At 47.9% G+C, this 21,328-nt stretch overlaps 1 protein-coding gene and 1 long non-coding RNA gene across 2 annotated transcripts in view; one reads left to right on the top strand and one right to left on the bottom strand.

Moving 5' to 3' along the window:
* Nucleotides 1-13,643, bottom strand: part of LOC140427865 (uncharacterized) — a 46,793-nt gene extending 33,150 nt beyond the window's left edge. The window contains exon 1 of the long non-coding RNA XR_011948652.1: nucleotides 13,260-13,643. This is a non-coding gene — a long non-coding RNA (uncharacterized lncRNA). The remainder of the gene's footprint in view (nucleotides 1-13,259) is intronic.
* Nucleotides 12,859-21,328, top strand: part of LOC140427864 (immunoglobulin-like domain-containing receptor 1) — an 82,094-nt gene continuing 73,624 nt past the window's right edge. The window contains exon 1 of the mRNA XM_072513670.1: nucleotides 12,859-13,118. Within this exon, the coding sequence (XP_072369771.1) occupies nucleotides 13,073-13,118 (46 nt within the window). The 5' untranslated portion in view covers nucleotides 12,859-13,072. The remainder of the gene's footprint in view (nucleotides 13,119-21,328) is intronic.

Here is a 21,328-nt window from a genome sequence, read left to right as displayed (position 1 = left end):
TAATAGTGGCCTGCTGCACAATTTCGCACTGCAGTGAGGCGAGCAGGTAGGCCAGGAAGACATGGAGGAATGCCACATTTCCTCAGATGAGGAGGATGTCGAGGAGAGCGGTGAGGGGCAATGTGCAGAGGGGGAAGGGGGGGGGGGGGGGGGGTCCACAGGCCAGGACCTGCATGGGGCATAAGACTAGGGACGCCTTCAATAATAATAATCTTTATTAGTGTCACAAGTAAGCTTATATTAACACTGCAATGAAGTTACTGTGAAAAGCCCCTAGTCGCCACACTATGGCACCTGTTCGGGAGCACATGGGGAGAATTCAGAATGTCCATCACGTAACAAGCACATCTTTCGGGACTTGTGGGAGGAAACCGGTGCACCCGGAGGAAACCCACGGGAGGATGTGCAGACACCAAACAGACAGTGACCCAAGCTGGGAATCGAACCTGGGGCCCTGGCGCTGTGAAGCAAGAGTACTAACCACTGTGCTACTGTGCCGCTCAATGACTCTCGATTAGGCAACATACAGGACTAGGTTGTGAAGACCTTTCCCACCATGTGACCTGGCATCCACTCACTTGGCTAGCCAGCTGCTTTGTGATGCAGAGCCAGCAGTGTGGGTTCAATTCTCATACTGGCTGAGGTTATTTATGAAAGTCCCCACCTTCTGAACCTTGCCCCTCACTTGAGGTGGGGTGATCCTCAGGTTAAATCACCACCAGTCAGCTCTCCCCCTCATAGGGGAAAGCAACTAATAGTCATCTGGGACTATGGCGAATTTACATTTCCATACCTTTACCTTACTGTGGTGCCTGTGAGAAGTCATCATGATGATAGCTACATCCATGTGCAGGGCACTAAAGCGATTGGCAGCAAGCTTCAGGAGAATGACGGTGACTTGCAGTGAGGACTGTGCGATGCTTCTCTCATCTTCAATAATTGTCTGACTCCTGCCTGACAGAGCTGAACGTGACCTGCCAATGAACGGGCTTATCATGGGGCACAGAGACACTGGATGGCAAACCTCAGCTGTTGCTGCCTTCTCCAAGGTCAGGTGTCCTGGTGTTTTTCTCCACCTACGTACAAGATGGACAGACTCTCAACACACTTTCAGCCCTTGGCATCTTCATAACTAGAGAATGCTGTCAGACATGAGAGGCTTGCGTGTTGATGTTGTGGGGGGGCGGGGTTTAACCTTCCATGGATGGAAGTTGGGGGTGGTGGTGCTGCTAGACCTGTGCCAGCAGCGGTGCCTCTTTACTGCGTCGTCAGTATGGGAGGTGGGAGAGACATAGAGCTGCCAATCTCACACTCCACCGGGATGAAGCACCGAGTGTGCGCAGGAATGTGCGGAGCATGGCACCATGACATAACAATTTGGAGGATCTGTATGGGTGAAAGTAATGGTTTTTAATACAAAGATTTTTATTGAATTTTACATTTGAACACAATACAGGAGATGATTGAAACGGATATTATTTACAATTTACATGTTTTTCCTTCTTAGGCACCCTCTCTGCCCCACTCCCATTCCCCCCTCCCTTTTCTGTTATTTGGGCTCCCTCTTAGGCCCTTTCTTCCACCGTAGATGTTATAACCTATCGTTCATCTTGTTGTTGTTTCTATGGCTTTGTGGGGGAACCCTCTGGTCCCCTCTTTGATCTTTCCCTGGGTACCCTCTTGGTTTTTCCTTGGGTTCCTCCCTTGCTGCCCACTTCCCCTTGCTCCTGTCTGTTTTGTGTGGTCCTGTTGATTCCAATTGGTCCCCCCACCCCTCTCTTCCTATCCGTTACTGGCTTCAAATAGATCTTGGAACAGGATGGTGAATGGCCCCCACACTTTGCGGAAGACTTCGTCTGACCCTCGGATGGTGTACTAGATCTTCCCCAGATGGAGATGTTCCGACAAGTCTGCTGTCCAATCTGCAACTATGGGTGGTGCTGCTGATCGCCAGCCGAGCAGGATTCTCCGGCAGGTGAGTAAGGAAACAAATGCAAGGGCATTGGCCCTCTTACCCATATGAAGTTCTGAACGAAGTAATTTTTAATACAAGTGTGATATTATAATGGTGACTTATCTCTACGAGTGCCGAGTGTCACCTGTGTCCATTAGCTGCCTATAGTTTCTTATTCTTCCTCATTCTCCTGCTATATCTAGGTGTATCCACAGCTGAGGTTGAGGTGGCTACTGCATTCCACGCTCTGTTGCCTGAGATGACCTTGGCAGGCATCCCCTGGGGATCCTGGGCCTACTTTCAGGCTGCACGGATCTTGCAGTGCTGCCCTCCTCAGTCTGTGGAGCTGGAGGTGTATCACTCATAGGGAGGAAGTTGTCAGATGGACTGGACACCCTCAGGGTCTCCCAGTTGGAAGTTCCTGGGCTGAACTCCTGCCTATCCTCTTCCCATTATATGCCTGGGGGCTCCTGGGCTTCCTCCATGGGATAGCCCTGCCATCCACTGGTACGGACACTCATGGATTTCCACTGGTGCCTGTACCATGCAGTTGAAGCCCAGCACCATGTAGCTCATTCCCTCAGCCATGGAGGTCATGAGCTGAACCATGGAGTGGACATCCCCTGACATGGTGTGCATATCCTGCGCCAAGGCCTCGACTGTGGTTGCCACCTTCGCAGTGTTGGTCTCTTTGTGTTAGAGTGGCCGCACAATCTCCTTGGACAGAAAGAGATGGGACTTCTCCAGTCATCTTTGCAGTCCGGACAGAGATGTATCAACAGAGATACATCCCTTGTACCCAATTCATTTTTTCCAATTGAGGGGCAATTAAGCATGGCCAATCCACCTACCCTGCACATCTTTGGGTTGTGGGGACGAAGCCCACGCAAACACGGGGAGAATGTGAAAACTCCACACGAACCTGGGATCTCAGCGCCCTGAGGCAGCAGTGCTAACCACTGCACCAATGTGCTGCCCCCATTGTCATCCCTTCCTGATGCTTGCTACTCTGCCTTTGAAGCTCCAGCAGCTCTGGAACGACCAGACCCAGGGACAAGTCATCAGCCAGAGGCTCAGCAGAGTCCTGGGCTCCGGCATCTTCCCGAGTGCCAGATCCCTGGGATGTTCATTCCACTGCCTGCTGTGGGTCTTCAGCTATGAGGTGCTTACCAGTTGTTCATAGAAATTACAGTGCAGAAGGAGGCCATTCGGCCCATCGAGTCTGCACCGGCTCTTGGAAAGAGCACCCTACCCAAGATCCACACCTCCACCCTATCCCCGTAACCCAGTAAACCCACCCAACACTAAGAGCAATTTTGGACACTAAGGGCAATTTATCATGGCCAATCCACCTAACCTGCACATCTTTGGACTGTGGGAGGAAACCGGAGAACCCGGAGGAAACCCACGCACACACGGGGAGGATGTGCAGACTCCGCACAGACAGTGACCCAAGCCGGAATCGAACCTGGGACCTTGGAGCTGTGAAGCAATTGTGCTATCCACAATGCTACCGTGCTGCCCAGTGAGAACTCTGGTTGTATAAATCAAACTCCACCCAAAGATTGCAATGGGTGACCCTCTGGCCATACTTTGAGGTTTTTTTTTAATTCTCCTTACTCCCACTGACACTGAAAGTGTGGCAAAGGCCTATTTGTTCCTACATCGCTATGTTAATGTGGGGAAAATGTGTAACAGCAATTTTTTAAAAAAAAATTATTCAGAAGGTACCATAGTTTAAGGGTATTTTATGTAATTGCAATTGGATGCTAAGCTAGGTAAATTGAACAAGATACAATCATCTCAAAAGTCTTCTCTCATGTTTGACTTTTCGTACGATTTTGAACCTGAAACAAGCTCTTTCCTGAATTCTAGTTTGGTGTCACTGTTCTTTCAGTTCCTTTTCAGTGTTTCCTCATTACGAACAAACTATTTTCATGGAAAATAAAAACAGAAAATGCTGGAAATACTCAGCAGGTCAGACGGCATCTGTGGAGAAACAAAACATTTCAGATCAATAACTCATTGTCATGACAATGACTTTTGTTTCTCCACAAAATATTTCCAGCTTTTTTTTGTTTAATTTCAGAGTTCCAACATCTTCAGTATTTTCCTTTTTGATTGAATTAAGTCATTTGCAGCATTTGTTAAAGTGTTGGATGAACCTTACTGATCTCATGATGATTGATTTTGCACCATTGATTTCACCTGGTTAGATCAGACCTGCTTTTAAAGGCATTGCAGCCTTCCAAACATCTCAAACAGACCGACCAAGGGGATAGCTTCGGCCTCTATCCCTCCTCCAAATCCCGCGGTTTGATGCCACACTGTATGAAACATGAACTAATGTTACCTTACATTGTCTTCATGACACCGAACATGACAATGTTATATTCAATTGCGGAAAATCTCCTGTTCAATCTGCAGAAAGTAGATATGGGGTTGTTCATGACCTGTCAGCAGTTTACCCCATGATCTTTACTTTGAACAGTTCAGATGGGAGATCTCACTTTCTGTCGATATTGTAGACAATGATTGGGATTTTCAGTCAAGACTGTGGGGGTCCTGTTGTGGGCAGGATGGAAAATTCAGTGAGGCCGCCAAATGCCCATTGAGTTTGGATGGGAATTTCCAGTCCTGCCTGTGAAATTCCACCCAATATGTCCTGTAAAGGGCAAATGCAACAATCGGTTCAGCATTTGGTCACTTGTTGAAACGATTCCCAGAGTAATTGGTGAAAAATAATGTGAAGATTAACAGGTATAGTGGTTGTTACCAGACTAATGATCCAGATAAATGTGTTCAAATACCACCATAAAGCTGGGGAATTTAAATTCAGTTAATTTAATAAATCTGAAATTAAAAGCTAGTTTAGGTTGCTCACTCCAACCCTCATAACATTTCTGTGGCTGATGATTTACTCATCTGTAGCTTTCACCTCCACCTAGTTCCCAATAAAACCATTACTCTCTCTCACCATGGCTGTTCCACATTATATGGATCTTATCTCCGTTCCTTTAAGTTCAAGTGATGAAGACTTGAAAGGGTAAAATCGGCATCTGGTTTAGCCATCCCCCTTGTCTGCTAAATCTGCTAACTATTCCAGAATCATCCTGGAATGCAAAGATAACCCCTGGTTTAATTTGTCTACTGCAGTCTTCTTGAACCCCTTTTCCTTGTCCCTCCAACAACAAGTGCTAGGAGTTCATCGACTTCTTTGTCATTAATATCAAGACTATTTGATCAGCTGCTCTACTGCATCCCTCCCTTCCAATAGCCCATCTGCCCAAACTTCCTTTAATGTCCCCCCCCCCCCCCCCCCACACCCCCCCCCCCACACCCCCCACCCCCGCCACTGCTTGAGCACCGAGTTTGCATATTTCTTTCCTATCTCACTTCACGCCCTCTTAGGGCTCATCTTGTCCATGAGACCCACCTCCTGTTCCTTCAATCCTATTCCCATTAAACTGCTGACCACCCAGCTTCTCATCCTGGCTCCCATGTTAGCCAATAAAATGGTTCTCCCTTCATGTGTTGTCCCTCCCTTCCATTAAATCTTCCATCATCACACATCTCCTCACAAAAATTAACCCTTAACCCCAGCATCCTGGCAAACTACCATTCCATCTCTAATTCTTTTTCTTTCAGAAGTCCTTGAACATATTGTCACCTCCCAAATCCGTTCCCATCTTCCTGTAATTCTGTGTTTAAATCTCTCCAATCATGTTTCCACACTTGACAAAGTACCAAAAGACTCTTATCAAAGTCCCAAATTACATTCAACTTTGATGAAGGTAAACATTCCCTCCTCAACCTTCTCTTCTTTTAAAAATATTTTTATTCAGGACATTATCCATGCTATAAATATAACACAACACTCATTAAACATTATACATTTCTCATTATTAACAACCCACTGACTATACCACCCTATATGCCCTGTTTAATATCTACAATAAAAGAACACCCCCCTCACCTACTGACAATTACCAACTCCTAAAGAAGGAGATGAACAGTTTCCACCTGGAGTAGAATCCCTCCTCCAATTGCCCCCGATGGCAAATGAATCGTCTTCAACTGCAGAAATTTCGATAGGTTAGCAATCGAACCCCTACCGACAGCCCTGCACGACGCAAAAAGCTGGAAGGGCATTCAAAGAGGAGACAGAGCATAGAGTTTCACTTTATGTGGATGGCCTGCTCCTCAAAGCCACAGGAAGTACTGAAAGCAATTATGCAAATCCTGAAAGAGTTTGGAACCTTCTCCGGTTACAAGCTCAACCTGGGCAAGAGTGAGGCATTCTCAGTGAACCTAAATGGGAGAGGGACAGAGCTGGATTTCCCTTTTAAAATAGCCCAAAATAGATTCCGATACCTGGGGATCCAAATAGCCAGAGACTGGTCACAGATCCATAAGTGGAACCTGACAAGCTTGGTGGAGGAAGTCAAAAAGGACCTGCAAAAGTGGAACGCACTCCCACTCTCCCTGGCGGGGAGAGTGCAGACCATCAAAATGAATGCGCTGCCGAGGTTCCTCTTCCTGTTTAAATCCATACCGATCGTCATCCCCAAGGCCTTCTTCCAAAACGTTTACAGCTTAATCATGGCATTTGTGTTGGGGTGGGGAAGGTAAGAACCCAAGAGTCTCCAAACCAACACTGCAAAGGAGGAAAATTAAGGGTGGTCTGGCATTTCCAAACCTGCTGTACTACCACTGGACAGCAACAGCGGAAAGAGTGAGGGGATGGGTACACAAACCCAACTCGGAGTGGATGCGGATGGAGGAGGCCTCCTGCAAGGGGATGACCCTCCGTGCCCTAGCCACGGCAGCACTCCCATCCCCCTCGACAAAATACGCACCAGCCCAGTGGTAGCGGCCATACTGAAAACGTGGAACCAATTAAGGCAACATCTCAGACTGACCAAGATGTCCCCCATGGCCCCCATCTGCGGAAACCACAGGTTCCCACCAGACATTCTAGACACCACCTTTAAAAAATGGAGAAAAGACCGGGGTACGCTGACAGTTAAGGACTTCTACATGGGAAACAGATTAGCAACGCTGAACGAACTGACGGAGGAATGAGAACTACCGACAAGACAGGAAATGAGACGCCTACAAATTAAACTCTTCCCCCGCAAAGAGACAGTAGGAAATGCCAGGGATCCGGAGACCACACTATTAGAGGACCTGATGAAACAGTAAGGAAGGGGAACTCTGTGGTAAAATATATGGACAGCTACTGGACAGGGCCGGAACGTTGCTAGACGAGACCAGACGGAAATGAGAGGACAAACTGGGGATAGAGGTGGGTTGAGGACTCTGGAGCGAAGCAATGAGCAGGGCCAACTCCACCTCCTCCTGTGCAAGGCTCAGCCTCATGCAGTTCAAAGTGGTGCACAGAGCACGCCTGACCAGAACCCAAATGTACAGGTTGTTCCCGGAAGTGGAGGTCAAATGTGAAAGAGTGCCAGAGAGGCCCGGCCAACCACACCCACATGTTTAGGGGCTGGTTTAGCACAGTGGGCTAAACAGCTGGCTTGTAATGCAGAACAAGGCAGCAGCACGGGTTCAATTCCCGTACCGGCCTCCCCGAACAGGCAGCCGGAATGTGGTGACTAGGGGCTTTTCACAGTAACTTCATTGAAACCTACTTGTGATAATAAATGATTATTATTATTATTTTGGGCCTGCCCCAAACTTTCTGGGTTCTGGGCAGCCTTCTACGAGGTGATGTCCAAGGTTGTGGGGGTGAGGGTGGAGCCATACCCAAATGTGGCAATCTTCGGGGTATCAGAGCAGCCAGAGCTACACATGGGGAAGAGGGCCAACGCCCTTGCTTTCGCTCCCCTAATCGCACGCCGGAGAATCCTGCTCGGCTGCCGATCAGCAGCACCACCCACAGGTGCAGACTGGCTGCCACTTGCAGAAGATCAAATACGCAATCTGAAGGTTGGAGGAAGGCGTCCTTACAGCATGGGGGCAATTTGTCGGCCTGTTCAAGGCCAACAGCAACTAGTAGAGAGGAAAACTGAAAAGTAAAAGAGGAATGTCATGGACACACAAACCAAGGGTGGTGGTGGGGGGGTGGGGGTGGTGGAAGAGAAGAGGGAGCCAAAGAGAGGGAGAAGGGGTAGAACACCACCACCCCCATCCACAAGATGGACGCGGACGAAATTGGCAGGAAAAAAAGGGGGAGAATCGAGGTGGAGGGGGGGGGGGGGGACACTCTCCCTGAATGAGCAGGGAGGGCATCAGGGCATCGCGGGGGGGGGGGGCTAGGGAGGGGGGGGGCTGGGGAGGGGGGGGGCTGGGGAAGGATAGCACACCGAGTCAGCCGGCGACAAACTGTAAATAGATAGACATAAGAAAAACATGTGTACTGTACAGTAAACAAACATAAACTGCAATGTTTATGAAACTGAAAATGCCAATAAAAATATTTTTGTAAAAAAGAAATTCCGACAGGTCACCCAACCACACCAACGCCCTTGGTGGCACCGGAGCACGCCACCCTAGCAAAATCTTCCTCTGGGCTATCAGGGAGGCAGAGGTCAAAATATCAGCCTCTAGCCCTTCCTGCACTCCTGGCTTGTTCAACACCCCAAATATCGCTACTCACTGGCTCGGGGCTGCCTTTACCCCTGAAATCTCCGACGTTGTCCCCGAAAAGGACTCCCTAAATCTCACCAATCTTGAACATGACCAGAACATGTGTGTGTGGTTCGCTGCCCCCTTTAAACATCGCTCACATCTATCCTCCACCTCTGGAAAGACCCACGCAAAGAAACATAGAAACGTAGAAATTAGGAGCAGGAGGACGCCCTTCGAGTCTGTTCCACCATGCATTATGGTCATGAATGATCATCCAACTTGACAACCTAATCCCGCTTTCCCACATATACCTTGATCCCCTTCGCCCTAAGTGCTATATCTAACTGCCTTTTGAAAACATACAATGTTTTGGCCTCAACTACTTTCTGTAGTAATGAATTCCAGAGGCTGACCACTCTCTGGGTGAATACATTTCTCTTCATCTCTGTCTTAAATGGTCTATCTCCATACCCTCAGACTGTGAGCCCTGGTTCTGGACACACCCACCATCAGGAACATCCTTCTTGCATCTACCTTGTCTAGTCCTGTTAGAATTTTCAGGTTTCTATGAGATCCCCCCTCATTATTCTAAACTCCAGCGAATACAATCCTAACCGATTCAATCTCTCCCCATACGTCAGTCCTGCCATTCCAGGAATCAGTCTGGTAAACTTTCACTGCACTAGAGCAAGAACATCCTTCCTCAGATAAGGAGACCAAAATTGCACACAACATTCAAGGTGTGGTCTCACCAAGGCCCTGTCTGATTGCAGCAAGACATCCCTGCTCCTGTGCTCGAATCCTCTCGCTATGAAGACCTACATACCATTAGCCTTCTTTACTGCCTGCTGTACCTGTATGCTTACCCTCAGTGACTCGTATACGAGGACACCCAGGTCTCGTTGCACATTCCCTCTCCTAATTTATGGCCATTCAGATAATAGTCTGCTTTCTCGTTTTTCCTTGTAAAGTGGATAACCTTGCAATTCTCCAAATTATACTGCATCTGCCATTCATTTGCCCACATGCACATCTTGTCCAAATCACACTGATGGATCTCTGCATCCCCCTCACAGCTCACCTTCTCACCCAACTTGCTGTCATCTGCAAATTTACAGATATTACCTTTCGTTCCATCATCTAAATCACTAATATATCTTGTGAATAGCTGGGGTCCTAGCAGTGATTCCTGCGGTGCCCCATTTGTCATTGGCTGCCAATTTGAAAAAGACCCGTTAATTCTACTCTTTGCTTCCTGTCTGCCAGCCAGTTTTCTATCCTTCTCAATACATAACTACCCTTAATACCATACGCATTAATTTTACATGCTAATCTTTTATGTAGGACTTTGTCAAAAGACTTCTGAAAGTCCAAATATACCACATCCACTGGTTCCCCTTCAGCCTCGAAGAATACCAGTAGATTTGTCAAGCATGATTTCCCCTTCATCAATCCACGCTGACTCTGTCCAATCCTGCCATCATTTTCTAAGTACTCTGCTATAAAATCTTTGATTTAAAAAAAAATTTAGAGTACCCGATTCGTTTTTTCCAATTAAGGGGCAATTTAGCATGGTCAATCCATCTAGCCTGCACATCTTTGGGTTGTGGGGGCGAAACCCAAGCAAACACGGAGGGAATGTGCAAACTCCACACGGACAGTGACCCAGAGCCGGGATCGAACCTGGGACCTCGGCGCCGTGAGGCAGCAGTGAGACTCACTGCGCCACCGTGCTGCCTCTAAAAAATCTTTGATAATGGATTCGGGAACTTTCCCCACTACTGGTGACTAGAATTGGTCTATAATTCCCTGTTCCAGACACTACCCTCTGTGTGAAAAACATCCCTCGCACATCTCCTCTAAACCTTTCACCTTGCATCTTAAACATATGCCTCCTAGTAACTGACTCTTCCATCCTGGGAAAAAGATTCTGATTATCCACTCTGTCCATGCCCCTCATAGAAACACTGCTCTACTCCACCCTATCCTTGTAACCCAACCTGCACATCCCTGGACATTAGGAGACAATTTAGCATAGCCGTTCCGCCTAGCTTGCACAACATTGGGAAGAAACCGGAGGACCTGCAGACACGGGAGAACCCAATGTTCAAACTCCACACAGACAGTAAGCCAGGGCCGGGATCGAACCTGGAAATTCTCAGCCCTGTAGGCAGCAGTGCTAACCACTGCACCACCATGCACCCTTGGTCTACCAAGTAATTGAACATTTCCATTAGGTGAGGCCCCAGCTCCGTCGTCAACTTTCTATTAAATTCCACTTGGAATCCTTCCAGACTCAGTGCCTTCCCATACTGCATTGAAACGATACACCTCTTCACTGTCTCCAACCAAAGTGGGGCATCCAGCCCCTGCACTTTCCCCTCCTCCAGTACCAGGAAGTCCAAGCCATCCAGGAACTGTTTAATATCCAAGTCCCCTTGCCCGGTGACTCCAACCTGTACAACCCCTGGTAAAAGGCCTCAAACGCCCCATTCACCTTACCTGGGTAAGTGACCATCCCGCCCCCGGGGTCCTTTATTTGCCCAATCTCCCTCAAATCTCCTGCCGTCTCAGCTGGTGTGCCTTTTCCCCATGTTGTACATAAAACCCCATTGTACCTGATGGCCAACTGCTTTCCCTGTAAGGCAACAGTTCAAACTCCACCTGGAGCTTCTGACTCTCTTTCATCAACTCCTCCTCTACTGCTGATCCACTGCCAAAATGGCCTCCACCACTTCTGTTTTCCCATCCTCCCCACCTTCTCCCTATGCACCTTTACCAAAATTAGCCCGCCCCTGATTATCGGCTTTAACGCCTCCTAGAACATGGAGGGAGAAACCTTGTTGCTTTTATCGAATTCAACATACGTGCCTATAGCTGCTCAAATCCTCTCATTTGCCCCCTTTCCGCCAACAGTGCCACATCTAACCTCCATGGCAGTCACTGGGTGCCCCCCTTCTCCATGCACAGATCCACAAAGTGCAGCACGTGGTCCGATATGACAATCGCTGAGTATTCTGTGACTACCACCCCTGGAAGCAGTGCTTTACCCATAATTAAAAAATCAATACCGGAGTATACTCAGTTTACATGCGAAAAAAGGAAAACTCCTTTGTCCTCGGGTGCCCAAATCTCCATGGATCCAAACCACCTCACCATCCCCCACTATCCGCCCATGAACCCAAACAACTCCTTCACCACCCCCAAAACATCAGCTAGAGCACATGTATGGCCGAGCAGACTGGAAGATACTTTATGTTCAGAGACATCACAGGCCAAAAGAACAGAGCAATCAGGGACAAAGGGCAAATACTGCAGAGGACAGAGCTGAACTGAAGATTTGAGGTGCCAGATTCAAGTATATACACTGTAGAAAATAGTGGTCTTCCTCAAACTAAGCTCTGCGAGATTTGATCAGACAAATTTCAGAGATGACACATTGGTACCAGGAGAAAATAACAATCCTCCATTCCACAGTTGGCAAAAACAAACCATTGTTTGCAGCAAACTACCCGGCCTTCAGAACAGCGACCACGACACCACACAACCCTGTCATGGCAATCTCTGCAAGACGTGCCAGATCATCGACATGGATACCATAATTACACATGAGAACACCACCCACCAGGTACATACTCGTGCGATTCGGCCAACATTGTCTACCTCATACGCTGCAGGAAAGGATGTCCCGAAGTGTGGTACATTGGCGAGACCATGCAGACGCTGCGACAACGAATGAACGGACATTGCGCGACAATCGCCAGGCAGGAATGTTCCCTTCCAGTCGGGGAACACTTCAGCAGTCAAGGGCATTCAGCCTCTGATCTCCGGGTAAGCGTTCTCCAAGGCGGCCTTCAGGACGTGCGACAACGTAGAATCGCCAAGTTCCGCACACGAGTGCGGCCTCAACCAGGACCTGGGATTCATGTCGCATTACATTCATCCCCCACCATCTGGCCTACAAATTCCTACCAACTGTCCTGGCTTGACACAATTCACCCCTCTTTAACCTGGGGTTACCCCATCTCTGGATCTGTAAAGATTTAATCACCTGCTAATGCTCGCATTCCAAGCATTGTCTGGCATCTTTGAATCTGTCTATATATATGTTTCTGGAACATACCTCTTCATTCACCTGAGGAAGGAGCAGCGCTCCGAAAGCTAGTGACGTCGAAACAAACCTGTTGGACTTTAACCTGGTGTTGTAAGACTTCTTACTGTCTTTATTTACAGAGTCTGGTTTGGTCACATTCAGAAGCAGGCTGCCAGTCAGAGAGCACCTCTGAGCTCACGTGCCCGAGGTCACCTGTTTGGAGGGTGAGGGCTTTTATTGTGAAAACAAGTCAGCTCTGTCCCTGAAACACAACAAACCGGTTCTGCAGGAGAGGGGGAGAGAGAAAAAAACACCAAGCAGGGGGCGGAGAGAAACTGCCAGTGGCATTTATCACCGGAAATCAGTCCGGCACTTGGCGATGAGTTTGGAAAAGTGAAGTAAACGGACGGAGAGTTTAAAAGGAATTAGCCATGAAGAAACTCGGAGCTTATATCCTGTTCTCCTTCACTCAGACAGGTAAGAAAAGCGATGGGGAGGGAGCAGCCGCTCTGTGCCAAGGATTGATGGCCCTTGGCAATCAACCTGTTGTGAGAACATTGTGCTCTGTGTGTTGTAATCCTCACAAAGAATGGAGCGAGTTTTTCTCTCTCTAATTACCTGGGCGCGCCTGCGTGCTGGCCACGATGAACAGGTGAGTTGGGATAGATCCAATGTTGAAGGCTCAGAACCGCTTCAAAAGATCAACATCTGCTTTCATTGAGGGACGGTCGGTGTTAGTGATTGGGAGGCTGACTGGGTAAAGTGAAGGGATTGGGGGTCGTGGATGGTGCTGCTTTCAACCGGGCAAATTTCAATCCAGAACCAAAGCGGAAGGTTGCACTGGTTCTGTAAACACACTCACTGTGGAATTCCTTGTCCAATTACTGTTTTCTTAAGCGAATAAAATTGTGCCATTTTTTCCCGGTGATTTCCCGCCCCCCATTTGTTGGTTGGTTGGGGGTCATAAACTGGTCTAACATGGAAGGGGTTTTGGGTGGACTCGTCTTCCTCATTGCTCCTCCAATACCAGAGCTTCAGGTACTGCGCGTTCCAGTGAGCAGAGCAGAACCACCCCGTGGAACTGCACTTCCACCTTGTTTATCATCTTGTCTTGGCATATTCATAAGTGTTGGTGGGGGAGTTTAAATGCAGGGCTTCCGAGAGCAATTTTCAATACTTAACCAGGATGCACTTTTGATTATTTTATGCACTATTAGTTAAGTCACTGGAATTTTATAAAGCTCTTTTAACAAACTAAAGTAACCAATTTTCATTACAGACTTTCTCATTTCACCCCCCCCCCCCCTCCGTCATTCTGTTTCACTGCTTACAATTTTGGTTACAAAGGGGTTGTATTTTTTAATTTGGGGTAAAATGAAGGGATTTTTTTTTGAGTGGGGGTGAGCAATGGCTGTAGCCTGCATGTTCACAGTGGAGTCTGAGGGTGCAACTCTCCCTCAAAATTTCTAAGTTAATTTGTGGTGTTTTGTTCTGGGAGTTTTCTGCCGGCGAGTTCCCCGTCATTATTTTGGGCCCTGAGGAGTTTCTCACCGGTCGAGCCCACACTTGGAATTTTTTTTCAGCACTAGGGAGCTGAATTCAGAGATCGGGCTGCCATTTTGAAAGGGCGCCCCGATCACTAAGTGAGCTTGTTCCAATGGAAAATGTGACCCCCCCCCCCCCCCCTGCTCAAGGGCATGATCCCACACCCCCTAAGTGAGGACACACTGCTATGGGGTTCCCCCCCCCCCCCTTCAGCCCCCTTACAGCAGCCTGCCCTTCCAGGATCCCCACCCATCAACCTCCAAGGCCCCAACCTACCTGCCCTGCACTCCTCGCACTTCAAATCTACCCTCCTTGCATGGGCATGGCCCCTCCCTGTCACCCCCTCTAATCCTGGCACCTGGGCATCCTTACATTGCCACCCTGGTACCAAGGCAGTGCCCCTGGCACCTTGGCAGTGCCAGGATGGCAGTGCCAATGTGCCCAGGTTCCAGGGAGAGGGGGTCAGAGAACCCTGACTAACCTGGAGGCTCTGACACCCGGCTGTGCCTTCGCTAAAGAGGCCAGTGGATCCCGTGTTGCTGGTGGAGAATGGGCAAGTTCACCTAAGCCGGTTTAAAACCGGAACTTGGGTGAATGCCACGAGAAGCGAGGACTGTCCGGAAATCCGCGAGAGTGCTCTCCCTGCATTCACCGGCACCACCACACTCGAGGTTACGCCCGGTGTCTCCAAAGCACCAGAAAAATATTGAAAATGTTGGGTTGTAAACAGCTGTCTTTAGATTCATGTTGAAAGAGATGAGCTGTTGAGGATAGCTAATTAGCATTTCAACATACGTACAAGGCCCATGTGATTTACATGGCCATGGTGTAGAATGCAGAGGGAGCCATTGTAAAGATCAACTTGTAGGCTTTCCTAGAATACCTAGGACAGAGGTTTTGTGTGTTCAGCAGAGGCTTCATGACTCTTGTGAACTGCCATAGTCAGATGTGGGCACAAGAAGGTCTCGAGACGAAGTGATGCATGCCGCAACTATCTTGAGGATTCTGGGAAACACATCCTGATGTGACCAGAGGGAAAGAATTATCGGGAGAGCCTTCACTGCTGGTAGTGGATGTGGGATATTCTCCAAATCTAAATTACTGCTTGGGGAAAATGAGGAATTGTGAATTTGTTGAACTGTTTGTTCTAAGGACTAGTTCCATGAAGTGTGTGATGAGAATAAAAGGGGAATGTTCCTTTGTGCAGTAAGTACAAGTTGCCTACAAAAATATTGGGTGCGAGTCTCAAAGGTCCCCGTGCAAGCATATTTAGCCACGTGTTTTTAAGCACTTGCAGTGCCTAGAAACACATGGCTATTCAACGCGACTCACCTTGAATAAGGGTACTGAACGGCGAACGCTCTGCCGAGGCTGAACATACCCCTGCTTTGTACAGTGAGAACTTGGATGGGGCCCCAATCTCCAAGGTCCCCAAAATAATTGCCAACCTCCCCCAGACATGGGAGTGTCCCCAGCCCAATCGCTTGTGCAAACAAAATACCGGCTTGGGACCTTGGCAGTGCCTATGCCAGCTCACAATGCCACCTTGCAACCATGGCAGTGCCAGGGCAGCAGGCTGCCACTGTTAGGGTACCCAGGTGGCACCAGAGCACTACCCTGCCCAAAAGCCATGTAGCTGGGGGCCTCCGAACCCCTTGGAGACCCCTACGAGCACCGTTCTGTCTGGTCCCTGTTCGTGGGGATCAGTTTTTTTTTTAAATTCAAAAAAATATATTTTATTCATAAAATTTATCATAAGCATTACAGGGCATTTCGAATTGTCTTGACTGTACATTTCCATCAGAGTTACACATTGCCTTGACTTTCTTCCATTCGATTCAATTTTGATAATATTATACACATATCACTCTTTACATTACAATTCCTTCTTAAATATTTACATTGTCACGTTTGTTTTATACATTGGAGTGTTGGTGGCCCAGACCGAGGGGGGTTTACACTGTTACCCACCCCTCGGTGTACATTTGCTGGAAAGACCTTACACAGTGGTCTTTCCCCATTGCGCCTTGGCGGCAGCTGCCCCAAGCTTGAGTGCATCCCTCAGCACGTGGTCCTGGACCTTGGAATGTGCCAGTCTGCAACACTCGGTCGAGGACAATTCTTTGCACTGGAAGATCAGCAAGTTTCGGGCAGACCAAAGAGCGTCTTTCACCGAGTTGATGACCTTCCAGCAGCAGTTGATATTTGTCTCGGTGTGTGTCCCTGGAAACAGTCCGTAGAGCACAGAGTCCTGTGTCACAGATCTGTTCGGGATAAACCTTGACAAATACCACTGCATCTCTCTCCAGACCTTCTTTGCAAAGGCACATTCCACAAGGAGGTGTGTGACCGTCTCATTTCCCCCACAGCCACTCCGAGGGCAGCGTGCATTGGCACAGAGCCTTCGGGTGTGCATGAAGAATCTGACTGGAAGGGCCCTTCTCACCACCAGCCAAGCTAGGTCTTGGTGCTTGTTTGAAAGTTCTGGTGATGAGCCGTTCTGCCAGATGACTCTGGCAGTCTGCTCAGGGAACCATCCAATGTCCTCCACGGTCTCCTTTTCCCTGAGGGCCTCGAGGACATTACGTGCTGACCATTGCTTTGTGGTCAATGGTTCCACGAAGGACAGGTGGTACGGTACGGTCCAACTACTTGGAGCGTTCCGCGGCAATGAGGCCAGGCCCATCCTTCGTAACACCGGGGACAGGTAGAACCTCCGTATGTAGTGACACTTGGTGTTTGCATACTGGGGGTCCACGCACAGCTTGATGCAGCTGGAGACAAAGGTGGCCAACAGGATGAGGGAGGTGTTGGGTACGTTCCGCCCTCCCTTCTCCAGAGGTTTGTACATGGTGTCCCTTCGGACACGGTCCATCTTGGATCTCCAGGTGAATTTGAAGATGGCTCGGGTGACTGCTGCGGCGTAGGGTCAGGTTATGGGCCAGACCTTTGCCACGTGCAGTAGCACCGAGAGTACCTCACACCTGATGACCAGGGTTTTGCCCGCAATGGAGAGGGAGCGTTGCTCCCACCAGTCCAGTTTCTGCCTTGCCTTTGCTAAGTGCTCCTCCCAGGTTTTGGTGCACGCCCCAGCAGCTCTGAACCATATCCCCAGCACCTTCAGGTAATCTGACCTGACAGTGAAGGGGACAAAGGACCGGTCGGCCCAGTTCCCAAAGAACATGGCCTCGCTCTTGCCATGGTTTACCTTGGCTCCCGAGGCCAGTTCAAACTGGTCGCAGGTGGTCAAGAGCCTGCGTACAGACGCAGGATCCGAGCAGAAGACGGCAACGTCGTCCATGTACAGGGAGGCCTTGACTTGCATGCCTCCACTGCCTGGGATCGTCACTCCCCTTATACCCGGATCCTTCCTGATGGACTCGGCAAAAGGTTCTATGCAGCACACAAAATGGGCAGAGGAGAGAGGGCAGCCCTGCCTGACTCTGGATTGGGGATCAGTGCTGAACGGTGCTTGCCCGAGATCTCTGAGGCAAAGGGGTTGAATCCCAAACCCTCTGGTACCTTGGGAATCTGCACATTAGAGCGAGGCTTGTTGCCTCGCTCTAATATGCAGATTTGCCAGAAAGTAATCCTGCCCATTGTGGGCGGGATTCACATTGCAACATCTCGCGAGATTGTGTTAAATCTCACAAAGCGTTGCGAGTCAGGTATGTCCCGGGAGCAGGGTCTCCCGGCTTTCATCGGCCGTGCTGTGCCACAGCGAGCTGCTTTTCCAGCGCAGCGTGGCCGTCGGATCGCGCCTTCTGTTTCTTCAAGTGATTTGTTACAAAGTGGTGTCCTCTTTTCCAACTATGAACTGGAAGTTCAATTTTTTTTAAAAACATTAGCGGGCTCCATAGGGATTATAACAAAACTAACTAGAAAACAAAACTAATTAATTGCCATAGAAAGTAGTCGAGGCCAAAATATGTGATTTCAAGAAGGAATTTTATGTAGCTCTTCATGCTAAAGGGATATGGTGGGGGAGGGAGGGGTGGGGAGCGGGATCAGGGTATTGAATTTGATTATTACCATGGCTATAATGAATGGGGGAGCAGGCTCGAAAGGTTGAATGGCCTACTCCCATTTTCTCTATGTGCTTCTGTGTGGATCCTGCACTTCATCCTGTTTTTTGTTTGTAATAGTTGCAATACTCTTGCGATTGCTGCATTCTGAAGGATATTTTTCTGTGTGAATTTATTTGACCATGTGTGCTTTCCTTTTTCTTTCAGATACCACATTTCGCAGATAAGTGTGGTAGTTTGGAGAATCATTTAGTGAATAAATTACCTAACCAAATGTAGTATTTACACTGTGCAAATCAACTTTATTTTCCTCTTCCTCTAACTTGCCAATCCCTCCAATATAGCTAAGCCTTTGCAAGACATTGTATGGTAAAAATAACAGCTTTTCTGTAGCTTATCAATCGATGCAACATATCTCTCATATGATTATTGTACTGAAAATCAATAGACAACACAAACAGCATAGTCCTGGCTGTTTAATGTTACGAATAAAGGTGTTGGCTGATATCTGCATCCGTTTTTGATTTGCATTGTGCCTGCACGTCAAGGACGTTGTTCTGTTTGAAACTGCATTCTAGTATCACTATTCCTGTCCTGTACAATTTTATTTCAGTACTTCAGCATTTCAATGTAATACAAATACTGAAAACCTCATCAGTATTTCTGTTTTTGTTCAAGTAATAAGGAAAAAGTTAAGGCTCTACCAATTGAAATATTGAAGCAAATCCTTTTGCATCGCATTTAATGTACATTCCATGCTTTATGCAGTAAGGGGTCTTATCATTTTTATTTTATTGACATTATAGTTATAGTGAAACCTGGCTCACTGGTACCAATGCTTTGTACCTTACTTTCCTATCCTGATTTAGCGTGTGTGTGTTGAAAAGACGTGGGTTAAGTATCCAGATTATATGCCTGCTAAAGCTGTGACATAAGGGGTTAACAACTGGGCAGGCTGTGATGTCACTCATGGGAGGCAGTGATCTGTTTCATTTTCAGCCCTGCCCTGTGTCTGTAGTTTCTTAGTTCCATTTTTACACTTCTGCTCTTGTTTCTGAGGAAAGGAGGTTGTTTCTCAGACTGACTTCTGAAAGCTTCTCTCCCAAGGACTTTTTGTGCAAATCTGTAAGCCACAGAGTGTTAACTTTATGACTAAGTGGCATTTGACATGTGTGTGGACTTTGCTTAATTGACATTTTAGAAGTGGATGAGGAAGTAAACTCCCAAGACCTTTTTTATTTTTAGATCTGTTTAACTGTTAATTGAAAAGCTGTTTTTTTGCCTGGATGTTAATGGGGTTAATCCTGTGTTAATATGGTTTGTATTAATACAAAAGATCCCTGGTTGTCAGTGAAATCACTCCTGGAGTGAAGTATCCTTTCCTCACAGTTTACAAATTTTGGGGATCTCATCTGGTTTCCTAATATAAATTGGGATCTGGTCCAGGTACCGTAAGACCGGTTTCGGGATGGCTAAACCAATCATAGGCTATTGAAGGATCTGCTGAACCACATTAAGTGCTTTCAAGCAGGGTTTTTCAAAGTATGGGTCGAAATTCGCGTATAGGTGTCGGGAGGGTCGTGGAGTGATCGGTCACAGCGTTCCTGCGGGAGAAGTGCCCAACGGCCGCTACCTGAATATTTATCGAAATGGTCTGAGCAGGGTGGCGCAGTGGTTAGCACTGGTTAGCCTCATGTCCCCTAGAACCTGGGTTTGATCCCAGCCACTCAAGAAACTGTTACAGCCACAGACTGACCGGCGCCACTCCCTTTACTCCGGGAGCCCAAACAGCCAAGGTCAATGACCGCTAAGGACATGCCCAGCCATCAAGGCACCCGTCCCTTTATTGACCAAAATCGAAGGCAGTGATTGAAGCCTGTCGAATTATTGGGTCCAAGTTAAGGACCATCCCAAAGGGTGCAAAATCCCAGAGGGATAAGAAGAGACACAGCCATGAGCTCGGTCTCTCTTGGATTCGGCCTATGCCAACCCAAGTGCACCATAATGACCAGACAGACAAGTTCAAGACCAACGATGGCTACCAGACGGATGAGCCCAGCAGAAACAGAGCCACGTCTTCCATCCAGCCACGCAAGATCCAGACAAAGGCCTTGTCCATCTGCATAGAGCCGGTTGCCCTGAAGTTAAGTATAGGTTATTGTAGTTGTTAGGTGTAGTTTAACTTGTGTTTTGTGTTGCATGTCGAAGTAATCCTTGTGTGTAAATAAACCATCTTTGAACTTGAACCGACTAACTGGTTGTGTGGTCCTTTCCTTGATATCCGGTAAAGCCTTGTGGTGGTATCATTTGATACCTGGCGACTCTAAAAGAGCATCATTATTAATTGGCAACATTACTCCGGTGCAGAAAGGGCAACAACATGCACATCTCTCCAGATTATAAGATTGATCTCACTCACCACATCTCCAAAATCCAAATGGGCAGGAAATTGAGATGTATTTAGTTCTATCTATTTGCAATGATAAATGCAATCTTTGTCTTTCATTTGTCATTACTGACCTGATTGGGTGTGTATATGTGCATGTATGTATGCCTGTCCGTCCCAGGACCACAAGTGTGACACTGTGGTAAAGCATTCGTTCTCTGCAACAACCAATGAACACACCTGAGGAGGTACATTAACCCCTGGCTTTTCTCACCCACCCTCTCCGCCAACAAATTGAGGGAGCTCAATGAAGATTGACACCATCCACTTATTTGCCTCTTTCCCTTTGCCAATTAACACACAGCTGCCCTGCCCCAGCTCTGGTATCCACATCTTTCTCAGTCTTATCTTCTTTAAGGCTTTTAAAAATATATATTTTTATTAAGCTGTCTCTCACGCGCTCTCTGTCTCTGTCCGTCCGTCCGTCGTCCCCCCCCCCCCCGGCCCCACTGCTGACATCTTAACTGGTTTTGAAGTAGTTGATGAACGTCTTCCATCTCTATCTAAACCCCTCCACAATCCCTCTCAAGGCGAACTTGATCTTTTCCAATCTGAGGAATTCCGCAAGGTCTACCTTATGCCTTTTGAACATACAAGAACTCGGAGCAGTAGACAATTCAGCCCCCGTTGAGCCTGCTCTGCCATTCCATACGATAATGGCTAATCTCATC

This window comes from Scyliorhinus torazame, chromosome 8 (assembly GCF_047496885.1).
Source record: "Scyliorhinus torazame isolate Kashiwa2021f chromosome 8, sScyTor2.1, whole genome shotgun sequence".
NCBI classification, from domain to species: Eukaryota; Metazoa; Chordata; class Chondrichthyes; order Carcharhiniformes; family Scyliorhinidae; genus Scyliorhinus; species Scyliorhinus torazame.
The sequence above is the reverse complement of the archived record's forward strand: the minus strand, read 5'-3'. Positions and strand labels throughout refer to the sequence as shown.